This window comes from Notothenia rossii (genome assembly GCF_949606895.1).
Source record: "Notothenia rossii genome assembly, chromosome: 9".
In the NCBI taxonomy this organism is placed as follows: domain Eukaryota; kingdom Metazoa; phylum Chordata; class Actinopteri; order Perciformes; family Nototheniidae; genus Notothenia; species Notothenia rossii.
The window spans coordinates 37230429-37243048 of NC_136907.1; the positions used below are offsets into that span (position 1 = coordinate 37230429).

The 12620-nt window shown below is 43.0% G+C and overlaps 1 protein-coding gene across 1 annotated transcript; it reads right to left on the reverse strand.

Annotated features, from left to right (window-relative positions):
• Positions 1 to 98: 98 nt before the first annotated feature.
• Positions 99 to 3474, reverse strand: LOC307019458 (zinc finger MYM-type protein 1-like). Its single transcript, XM_079650402.1, has 4 exons — positions 3376 to 3474; positions 2890 to 2967; positions 2621 to 2719; positions 99 to 2338 (listed from the first exon to the last, which is right to left on the reverse strand). Exon 4 carries the CDS (start codon positions 2193 to 2195, stop codon positions 855 to 857), a length of 1341 nt encoding a protein of 446 aa, XP_079506528.1. The 5' UTR covers positions 2196 to 2338; positions 2621 to 2719; positions 2890 to 2967; positions 3376 to 3474; the 3' UTR covers positions 99 to 854.
• Between the last annotated feature and the right edge of the window lie 9146 nt (positions 3475 to 12620).

The window sequence follows — 12620 nt, forward strand, 5'->3', positions numbered from 1 at the left end:
GTGGTTTGGGTTGCCTTGTTACCTAGCTTACCTCTCTCATTTCTCCTTGCTGCTTTATCCCTGCTCCGAGCGAATAACTTTCTGATGTCCATTTACAAGATACTAAATACTAAAATACAGAATACTATCAAATCAATCAAATCGTGAAGTGATAAATAATGGGAAACCAACGCCGGAGCTAAAAGGTATGTTTCAAAAGACGGTTAGGATAACTCCATCGACTACTCACGTTCAAAGCCACATTTCTTTGAAAATGTTTCACCTCAATAATAGATTTCGTGATTTAAGATACTTGGGTTCTAAATCTGACACTGAAACTGTCAGTGCCTCACCAGCCACGAACCTCAGCGCATGTCACTGCTATTCACATCTCCATCCATTTAGCCTAGTCTATTATGTTTTATAAATTATTAAAAAGTGCTATTTATACAAATCACATAACATTTAACAGTGTAGCCTATACGATTAGCTTCCAGGCAAACTCATTAAAAATATATAGCCTACTCCTGTGTGACCTTCACTTCTAAAACTAAGATTATGTTCATCGTAAAATTACGTTGCTTACCAGATTGACCGCAAGCTTTATTTCATGGTATCCTGAACTACCAAGGCAAAACACGCATCAACACTACGGGTTATCAGAAGGGACAAAAAACATTAGAATAAACAAATGAAAGCAGCGTGTGATGAATAGGACTAGTCTTATGCTGTGCAAGAGAGGTTTACAGTAGCAAAATTGAGTTCGCATTGACGGCCACAATGCTTGTAAAAGACGCTCCGTGCAAAGGGGTTATAAAGTTACCAGACACACGGGCAGGCAAGTGCATAGAGTTACTAGTCCGATAGGAAAGTTACTAGACCCGGGCGTGCGGGCGTGTCGCCATTTCGAACCCTGAATAAATTAATAAATTAATAAAAAAATCAGTGACCCAGGCATACCTGGGCACCTCAGATCTACAGGGGGGCACGTGCCCCCGTGAAAAGGGCCTCACGACGCCGATGCTGTTGACCCGGCTCTCCCACCTGGTTTCAGACCATGATTTCAAGGTAGTGGTGACATGGCTCATCAAAATGTCCCAGCGCTTTGTGGATGCTGAAAACAATGTAAAAAGCTTTTGGAGGTAGCCAAAGTATCCAGTGGCATCTAGGGAGCTTTTCGCTGCATCAGCTAACACCAGATTGAGAGTGTGTGCGCCACATGGCACGAATAGTGCCCTCGGGTTTAGTTCAAGTAACCTGGCCTGAGCTCCTTTGTTTTTCCCTCGCATATTGGCACCATTGTCATAAGACTGTCCCCTACAGTCCTCAAAGGGGATGTTCAGTTCTTGGAGCCTGTCCAGGATGAGGGATGACAAACTCTCGCCAGTTGATTCCTCAGCGACAAGGAACCCCATGAAGTGTTCCTTAACTTGTGGCATCTCCTCCATTGTAACAATACTTAAGATGACCGATAACTGCTCTGTGTGGCTAATGTCAGGTGTGCAGTCCAGAATGATGGAATAATATTTGGCCTTCTTAATTTCTTCAATCATGTGGGCACTGATTCTCTCACCGATACATTCAATGAGTTCATTTTGAATATTTTTTCCGAGATATGTGGTATGGCTTGCACCCCTTTTGACTTTAGCAACGTGTTCTTTCATTACAGGGTCAAACATTGCCATCAGCTCCACTTCTTTAAGGAAGTTGCCATTGTTGGGTTTGTTGAGTGTGTCACATGTTCCCCTGAGGCCCATGTTTCTCTCAGCTAATGATTGAATGATGGCGACCAACCTTGTTACCACCTCACACCATCTCTTCCTTTCTATGTCTGTAAGCGCCATCTCAGTCCTATCAATAGTTTGCCCCTTTTGTAATCGAAACTCTAACTCTTTCCATGATTCCATGTGTTTAGTATGTTCTGGAGTGTTCTCGTGTGTTTTCAGTAATTGGTGGCAATTTTTCCAGTCATTTAGTCCTGCAATGATTAATTTGTATTCCTTCTGGGAGAACAGCTTGCAGCAAAAACAGTAAAGGCTGTCGTTTTTCTGTGAGTACAATAGCCAGCTTCTCTTGATTCTTTCCCCATTTACCAGTTTTCTATAAAAGTATTGGTGGTGGCAGCTTCTCCCATCCTGTCTTTTTGGAAAAATTAAGTGTGGTTTTGCCTGATAGGGTCCTCTGCTCACAAACTCTGTTCTTACCTTATCAGACATGGATGGCCAGTCGGCAGGGTCAACAGCTGCTGCCTTTGTGGCGTCACGTGCTGCAGACTGTGTTGTGGTACTCGGGATCAATGTTTCCCCTGCAGATTGTGTAGCAGCAGGTTCACTTGGGACAGGTAGTGATATGTTTTCACCTGCAGACAGTCAAACATGCATGGATACAGTCGGACACCCACTGTGTGTGTGTGTGTGTGTGTGTGTGTGTGTGTGTGTGTGTGTGTGTGTGTGTGTGTGTGTGTGTGTGTGTGTGTGTGTGTGTGTGTGTGTGTGTGTGTGTGTGTGTGTGTGTGTGTGTGTGTGTGTGTGTGTGTGTGTGTGTGTGTGTGTGTGTGTGTGTGTGTGTGTGTTTTACATTAACATGTACATTATTAGTAAGAGAAGTGCTATTGTAATGTGCAATAATAAACTGGACTCACGTGCTGCAGACTGTGTTGTGGTACTCGGGACCAATGTCTCTCCTGCAGATTGTGTAGCAGCAGGTTCACTTGGGACAGGTAGTAGTGATACGTTTTCACCTGCAGACAGTCGAACATGCATGGATACAGTCAGACACCCACCGTTTTACATTAACATGTACATTATAAGTGATATAGGTGCTATTGTAATGTGCAGGTGTGAACATGTGTATGAACTACCCACAACCCTAATAAACTCAACAGGCAATATCACAAAAGACTGAACTCACCTGCTACAGGCAGTGATGCAGTAGACTCAGGTTGTGCAGTGGTGGGAGTGGGATTACCCAGATATTTTAACAATGCACCTGGAAATTACAAAGAGAATAATGTAGTAGGTATCTATCTGCAATAATACTGAGCAGTTCAGACTAGCTGACATAATATCCTGTGCCCAAATATGCAAAATATATTTTTAAAGTGATAACCTAGCTAGTTAATGATTTAGCAGAATTATTTTGTGTCCATTACCATTTGTAAGCTAAAGATGGAACAACATAGATAGCATTAATAATAATAAATATACATAAAGAATACAAGAAAAACCACACAGTGCAGTTGGTGTAAAAAGAGCTATCAAGCTAGATGGTAAAGCAGCTCATCTGCTAGCTTCTATCATACTATATATCAGCTGCTATCATTAGCTAACGTTAGCTAGCTAGCTTTATACCGTTGCTTGAAAAATGCCAATAAACACAAACAGTCATCAGACATACCTCTGTTTTCTGGAGTTTTTCCTCCTCTCTCTTTTTTCGCCTTTTCCAATGCGCCCCAGACGGCTTTTTGTTGGGGTTGCCCCGCTTCATGTTGTGACAGTGAAGTTCTAATTCTCGTTCAAAACGCGAGCGCGCGCGACACGCGAAACACAAATGGACAGAACCAAAGAAAACATAGAGAGGGGTGTTGCAGTGGTGGGGCGCCCCTACGTTTTATTTTTCATATTCTTAAAAAAACAAATGAATCCTGATCTGAGCGGCGCCTAAAAAAAAGGAATCTGGGGGGCGCCTACAAAAATAAAAAAATATACATAGGCCTATTACATTTTTTTTTTTTTTTTAAATCTGGACTGCACCCCTGCGCTCCCTCTACAGTTCAGCGCCCTAGGCGAACATTTATAACGCCAGTGCGGCGGGCCGGCCCTGCCTCAAGCATCGGCAATCTCGGTAGAACCTCCAAAATGTTGTGGCAATTTAGCAATCACAACAAGAAAGAATGAAACAGAGAGGAATCAATAAAACACAAAACACAGATAGAGTTGATCAATTATTATTTCGTTGTACAACAATCAATAATAATGAGGAAAACATTACATTTGCTCTCAAGCAGTGATAGTAATGCTCCCCCGAATATCAGAAACACAGGACAGATATATACGTTTCCCAAATGACACACGAACATGTTCCCTAATCATGTTTAACACACACAAATTGTCAGGCCTCCTAAACTTGGACGCACCAACATCAGAGCAACATGTAAGTTCCAGATGTCAAAAGGTCATTATCTCATGATGTCTTTAGGAGTCTTGCAGGATATGAATTATCCAATTAACAAACTATATATAAGTCTGCACATGAACACACATACATTTCTTTATATTAACTAACACACCAACATCCTTATCGTTTCTTAGCTAATGCATACTGGATATGAACCACCAACTAACAAGACTTTAACTGTATTATATCTGAGGAAGACATCTCTTGGAATTCCTCTGACCTTTACCAATTTACTTAACATGGGTACATCTGCTGTTAATTGCAAAGACCATTGATAATTAGCAAAGAGACTCATGGGCCTCTTCTAATATCTGGAAACTGTAGTTAAATTATAGTTATATTGAGAAGGTCCAAGACTTGACATAACAAAACTACCCTACAAACTCGGAGACAAGTGGAGGAATAGAGCATGTCAGCTACAGGAAGAGCGTGGGCATCGAGCTACATTTCCTGACCTTGTCAACTTTATAGAAAGGCAAGTGAAGATACTGTCAGATCCTCTGTTTGGAAGCATCCAGGATGATAAACCAACTGCAGCTATCAAAACTGTTATCTCTACCTTTTCAAAGGGAAAACCAAGCCTAAGAGGAAGTAGTTTTGCAACAATTATTACCTGCCCAAGAACACCAGTGCTAGAACATGCAACAACAAATGGAATGAAAATACCTCCATCAACCACCAACTTCCTACAATTGTGTTTGTTCTGCAGAAGAAGTGGTCACTCATTGGAGCAGTGTCCACACATCCTGAAGAAAACACACGTGATCACACACTTGAGCAAACAATGCCATAGTAGTTTGACATGTTATGTGTGCAATCAAAGTCATCCTGTAATACTCCACATTGAACAAAAAGGCAAACGAGAGGAAGCAGAACACACAAAACAGAGTGGGAAGCCAATGGAAAGTAATAGTGTCATCTCACCTCATACATGTGGGCACATTGGGGCCAGTTATGAAAACTCCATATTCTCCATTGTACCAGTAAAAGTAAAGAGCCACAAAGGGGACAAAGTGTTACAAACTTATGCATTTCTGGACCATGGAAGTTCATCTACCTTTTGCACAGAAAGTTTAATGAGGAGGCTCAACCTTACAGGACAAAGGACTAACATTCTCCTAAAGACAATGAATCAGTAAACATTTTTGTCTAGTCATCATATCTCATGTTTGGAAATATCGAGTCTGGACGAAGACAATTTCCTTCAACTATCCGATGTCTTCACACATAAAACCATGCCTGTTTCCAAGCACAATATTCCTCTACAAGAAGATCTGGAAAAATGGCCTTACTTAAAGGGCATCAAAATTAATGAAATTGCTTCTGGCACTGACCTACTCATTGGGACAAATTCTCCTAAGGTATTGGAACCTTGGGAGCTGATCAATAGCCAAGGAGAAGGACCGTACGCTGTAAAGACCCTACTGGGGTGAGTCTTCTATGGTCCCCTAAAAGGAAGCAACGACAGCAGAGATGCTAATGGCCACCCTGCTGCTGCTGTCAATCGGATATCCATTGAACACCTAGAGGAGCTATTGGTCAAACAATACAATCATGACTTCAATGAAAATAAAAGCAAGGACACTGAGGAAATGTCCAGAGAAGACAAACAATTCCTGAACATTATGAATCACTCTGCAAAAACCACAAAAGGACACTACTGCCTAGACTTGCCATTTAGACAAGAAAATCCCAGCATGCCAAATAATAGATGCATCGCTGAACAGCGTATCCAAAGCCTGAAACGCAAGTTTGGAAAAAATGAGAAATTTCATGATAAATACATATCCTTTCTAACGGAAATGATCAACAACGATTATGATGAAATGGTACTAGTAAACCAGCTGAAGCCAAGTGATAACAAGCGCTGGTATATACGAGGGCTGGGCGATATGGCCCAACAAGAAATCCCCGATTTTTTCACAAAAAATCCGATTTACAATTTAAATCGTTTCCCCCCCCCCCAATTCATATTCAGATGACAAAGTAATTGTTCCAAAAAAAAAAAAAATTATGATTTTCCCCCCTGGGGTTTAAGTGCAATCAAGAACAACTAGCCAAAAAGACAATACGGCAGGCCCTGCCATTGTAAACAGTGAAAATGTAACATAACATAAAATGTAACATACAATATTTCTTTAAACACAAGTTGAACATCTTGCTAATAGTAGATTGGAGGTAGTTCTGATAAAGTGCCAACAAAACATTCAACAGCATTAATTATCAGTGCATGAGAGCATAAGATGTTTTTTTGTTGTGCTGTTTTAGTTTGAATATCCTCTTTTCTAAACATTCCTAGCCAGGAAGACAAGCCTGTCTACCACCTCTGGCTTTAGACATGCTCGGTGGCATATAACAATGCCCCCCCCCTCCCCCCGACACTGAAAACCCTCTCTGAGGGTGCACTTGTTGCTGGGATTGAGAGGTATTTTTTTGCCAGGACACTTAGCCTAGAAAAATTTGGTTGGTGGTGCTTCCACTACTTAAGAGGATTGGTGTCTGGGTCTACGTCAGGGGTCAATAAGAAAGATTTCAGCTCAGTCTCTATCTTTTCTGCCTCTGACTGGTTGGGAGATGACACTGGATTCTTTTTAAAGTCATCTTTTTCTTGGGTGGAGGCTGTGCATCTTCTTGGCGCACCTGCACAGCCGTGCCAGGCTGCTGTGGTGTACTGTTGTTGGCAGGAGCAGGTAAAGACATCATCTCAGCAACAGCTCTTTTTTTGACTGGTTCCACCTTGACTGGGTCAATGTAGGTTGTGCGGAACCTTGGGTCAACCAGTGAGGACATGTCCAAGAGTTCATCTTTTACAGGGTCGCTGTATTTGTCGTCAAGGTACCGCATTATTTTTCCTTTTATTGTTTTCCTGAGCTCTGCATCTTCCTCCTCTGGCTGTAGGAGACTGGTTTTGAACAGATGGAGCACTGGTTTGATGCATGAAACACTAACATAAGACTCCCCGGAGAGTGCATCAGTGAATTCTTGGAGTGGTTTTACAGCTTTAATTATCGACTCCAACACATCCAGACAGAGGCGCGGGAAGGTATTTTGAGTGGGGGTGCTGAGGTGCTGGACTCCAGTGAACACTATTACGGGCACTATAGAGCACGCACAAAAAAACTCCCCACACGCAAACACACAGTAAACCCGTGACTGTTACAATGAAGGCTCGATAATCAGCTCACGGCATATAGGCAGGGGTAAAGTGCTATTTTTTACGAGTGGGGAGTGGACCTCACCTTCTCTAGGGGGGTCCGGGGGGATTCTCCCCCGGGAAGATTTTTTTTTAATATTGAAGTTAAAAGCATCAATCTGGTGCACTTTGAGAGCAACATTAAGAGATCTATGGATACAGCTCTCAACACCCAGATGAAACACAACTGTAAGCAGATGTTCTTTTTCTTTATGGATATTTTACAAATCACTCCCCTTTCAAACTGTATTCTTGTTTTACTGCCATATAGTATTTCATAACTGTTTTTCCTTTATTCTCTTATTTTTTTTATAACTATAATGATCATATGAAGGTGTGCCGCGGAAATAATCTTTTGAATAATTTTTGACCAAACCGTTTGAGACCCACTGAGATAACTTAGACTAAAGTTAACTATCGAAACACTCAGAGAGTCCTTTAGCTCACCTGAGCCCCTCAGTCTGAGAGGAGAAATCTCCTCCAGCTTGTTGTGGAACAAACAGCTCCGTATGTCCATTAGTGCAGCTAGCTAACCAGATGCTAACAACACGGTCCCTGCTGCTGGCACCAGTCCCTATCTCTCTCCCCCTCTCTCACACACACTAAATGCACTATTTCCGCACACACACAGAGCCGCGAGCTTGAATGACACAAGCACACTTTTATTTCCATGCAACTCTCTGATTGGTCTGGTGTCTTGCCTCTGTTGCATTCACTGAACACGGGAAATTACAGTCCTGCCGTCCTTTCTAGTGTCTTGATGAGGTTCACGTAAAGCACGGTTAATGTATTATATTATTGAGGTAGAATTGTCCGGGGCTACAGAAAAAACATTCGGGGCAGGCCAAAATATTATTTTACCAACAATGTGGAATTTATTGGCTACATATTACACAGATTATGCATAGCGGGAGCAGCAAAAACCGTCAAATAATGATTCAGACAGGGGAGCTCCGCACCCCCTGCCTGCCGCTAGGGGGTGCTGCAGCGCCCTCAGCACCCCCCTTCCCGCGCCCATGCATCCAGATCTCGCCAAGTGGGCACAAGATGGCGACTTTCCTTGTCCGAACCCAGGACACGGACTACAGCCTTCTCCTGTTCGAGAAATCTCTCAATCATTCTTTGGCGTGAACCCCATCTGGTCGGGGACTCTGTTATCAGCTGATGAGTGGGTAGACCAAGCTCTGCCTGTACTTCACTCATGTCTCTTCTTTTTTTCCAGCTGCAAGAAAAGGCAGAAACAGCCTTTTTATATACCCCAATAGCACGATCGATCCGTGGCCTTCACACCATTCTCTGTAGTAAATGAAGAATACATAATCAAAACACATTTTAGTGGAACATACCACTACATTCACAAACTTGTCTTGCTTCAATTTCTGCAAAATATGCACAAAGGACACACACACACACACACACACACACACACACACACACACACACACACAGCATGTATACCATTATGATTAGATATTTATTTATTTATTCATACACATTTTGTCAAAATATTGGCTTGATATAATGCATTAATTACATGACGCATTAATTAGACTGTCTTGCGAATTGGAAAAATTTCACTTTGTAGTGAATGTGAGATTCATAATTGACCATCACCTTTCAGTGTGTTGTGTTTCATGTTTTACATGCACAGTCGTGATGTTGTACGTTTAGCTGTTAAGTGACCACGGCCTTTAAGACGAGCGGTATGTCTTTCATGTCATTCACAGAAATAAACGACTCACGCGCTTGCATGGTCAACGTGAGAAATAGTTTTGCCTCATTCTTCACGCAATTTCCACAACTTGATGCATAGCCATTAGACTTACTTACCGATAGCATTGTGCTATCTGTGTCCAAAGCACTGGAGGTTGGGCCACGCATTGTCCTTCAGAGCTATAATCATGTTGCTGCCGCTGTCAGTAGTCATGCAAATGAGTCGGTCTTCGGCAAGGTTCCATGAGTTTAGGGCATCTTTTAGCCCCTGGGCTATAATTTCACCTGTGTGGCCGTTTGGAGGCAGACGCTCCGCAGAGTCCAGTCGTTGTTAATAAAGTGCACAGTAAGACTCATATACGGCTGCATCGTCCGACTCAACCATAAATCTGTGGTGGCAGAATAAAAGGACACCTCTTCCAACTCCTTTGCGACCCGTTGTCTTGTGCTATTATATAGCTGAGGCAAGGCAACTTCGGAGAAGAACTTTCGGCTTGGTAACACATACCTGGGGTCCAAAACTTTAATCATGTTAATAAACCCCGGCTTTTCCACTGTATATATTGGCACCATATCCTTTGCTATATACATACCGACCGCATCTGTAATGGCTTTTCAGCGGGCCGAATTCTTGTCATATGAGATGCAGTTTGAAAATGTTTGTGTTACGGTGGACTGTATTTTGGCGGCTGTGCGTGAGGTGCTTGTAGTGCCGCGGTCTTTTTCATTCCGCTGCGCGCAACATTTCTCCCAATCAGTGAAATAGTGAAAGCGGCTACGGCACTGTTTCATATCTAAGACTGGAGAATGATAACAAAGAAGAGCATGTTTCATTCATAACAGGAACATCAAGAGTGGCACCATTGAAACAAGTTACAATTCCCAGAATGGAGCTTACAGCAGCAGTCCTGGCTGTCAAAATCGACACAATGCTGAAGAAAGAATTACAGCTGCAACTGGACCAATCCGTCTTCTGGACTGATATCACTACCGTGCTAAAATACATAAAAAACAAAAACAAACGCTTTCAAACATTTGTAGCAAGCAGGATCTCTCTTGTAAGGGATGCCACGGATGTATCACAATGGAGGTATATTGGAACAAAGGAAAATCCTGCAGATGAAGCCTCTAGAGGACTAACGGCAGATCAATTCTTAAACTGTAGGAGATGGATCAAGGGACCAGAGTTTCTCTCCAAGCCAGACATAGAATGGCCAAACTCTCATGTGGATTCAGATATCTCTGGCAATGATCCAGAAATCAAGCAGGACATCACAATGAACGTCATTGTCAAAGATTCATTCAGCCCCACAAACTCTCTGATAAACCACTTCTCATCATGGAGAAAACTGAAGACTGCTGTAGCCTGGCTTCTTAAAGTAAAGACGACACTCTTGGAGCTGATTCAAAGGAGAAAGGAGATTCAGACTACTGTGAATGGCTCTGAAAAGGATCCTAGAAGATTAAAGGAACAGGTTGAAAGGAAGATACAGGCCTTTTTAAAGGAACACTCCGCAGACAATGTTTATGTCCTGAAGATCTTGTTCAAGCAGATTCAGTCATTTCTTTTAGTCAAAGGCAACGGTTCAAAGAAGAATTATCTTTACTAGAAGCTGGTAAACATAATGTGAAAGGAAGCAGTTGCCTGTACAAACTGGATCCAATATTGGATCATGGACTTCTGAGACTGGGTGGTCGCTTGAAACGACTAGCAATGCCTGAAGAGCCCAAACATCCGATCATTCTCTCAAAGGATCTTCACATATCCACACTATTGTTACGACATATTCATGAAGAACTTGGACATGGGGGAAGGAATCATATGCTGTCTCTACTCCGTAAAAAGTACTAGATAATTAAAGCTAACTCTGCGGCAAGAAAGATTATATCACACTGTACTGTGTGTAAACGGCAGTGTGGAAGACTTGGAGAACAGAAAACGGCCGACTTGCCCTTGGAAAGGATTCTACCAGATACACCTCCCTTCACAAATACAGGAGTAGACTACTTCGGTCCTATTGAGATCAAGAGAGGACGAAGTCTTGTCATAAGATATGACGTAATCTTCACTTGCATGGCAAGCAGAGCAGTACATCTTGAAGTTGCATACACACTTGACACAGACTCCTGCATCCATGCACTATGAAGATTTATTTGTCGGCAAGATCAAGTTTCCTCTTTAAGGTCAGACAATGGCACAAATTTTGTCGGCGCAAATACAGAGCTAAGAGAAGCACTCAATGGTTTGAATCAAGACAAAATTCAGAGTGCTATGCACCTGAATGCGAGGAATAAGGTGGTATTTTAACCCCCCAGCAGGAAGCCATCACGGCGGTGTTTGGGAACGATTGATCCGTATGGTTCGAAATGTGCTGTGTTCTGTTCTAAAACAACAAGTTCTGGACGACGAAGGATTGCAAACCTTTCTTTGTGAAGTCGAAGTGATTCTGAATGATCTACCAATTACAAAATCTTCTGATGATCCGATGGACCTAGAGGCTCTCACACCTAACCATCTTCTTCTGATGAAAACCAAGCTGAAACTTCTACCTGGACTCTTTGTAAAGGAAGACTTGTACATCAAACGCAGATGGAGACAAGTGCAATATATGGCAGATCTCTTTTGGAAAAGGTGGACACAGGAATACCTGCCTCTAATCCAAAATAGACAACGGTGGTTAAAGGAAAAAATAAGCTTTGCTCCAGGTGACATTGTTGTAGTGGCTGATTCCACTGCTCCACGCGGCTCCTGGTTAATGGGCAGAATACTGGAGACAAAACCAGACGCACAAGGTCTTGTGCGCACAGTTCAACTTCAAACTAAGAGCAACATCTTAGTGAGACCGATAACGAAGATATGTCTGCTCCAGGAAGCTGAGACATAAATACCACAAAGACTGATGACCCTTAAAATAAGGGAGAAGAAAATAAACTGACAATTCTTTAAGAATGACATACCAACACATCCATCCATCCATCCATCCATCTTCTCCCGCTTATCCGTGGTAGGGTCGCCGAGGTAGCAGTTCCAGCAGAGAGCCCCAAACCTTTTTTCCCTGGCCACATCAACCAGCTCTGACTGGGGGATCCCAAGGCGCTCCCAGGCCATCGAAGAGATATAATCCCTCCACCTGGTCCTAGGTCTACCCCTTGGTCTCTTCCCAGCTGGACGTGCCTAGAACACCTCCCTAGGGAGGCGCCCAGGTGGCATCCTAACTAGGTGCCCAAACCACCTCAACTGGCTCCTTTCTACGCGAAGGAGGAGCGGTTCAACTCCGAGTCCCTCCCGGATGACCGAACTTCTCACCTTATCCCTTAGGGAGACACCAGCTACCCTGCAGAGAAAACCCATCTCGGCCGCTTGTACCCGCAATCTCGTTCTTTCGGTCATGACCCATTCTTCATGACCATAGGTGAGGGAAGGAACGAAAATGGCGGTAGACAGAGAGCTTTGCCTTTTAGCTCAGCTCCCTTTTCGTCACAACGGTGCGGTAAAGCGACTGCAGTACCGCTCCCGCTGCTCCGATTCTCCGACCCATCTCACGCTCCATTGTTCCCT

Coding starts and splice junctions, on each gene's coding strand:
- LOC307019458 (XM_079650402.1), bottom strand. CDS start 2,195: ATGTCTGATAAGGTAAGAACAGAGTTTGTGAGCAGAGGACCCTATCAG.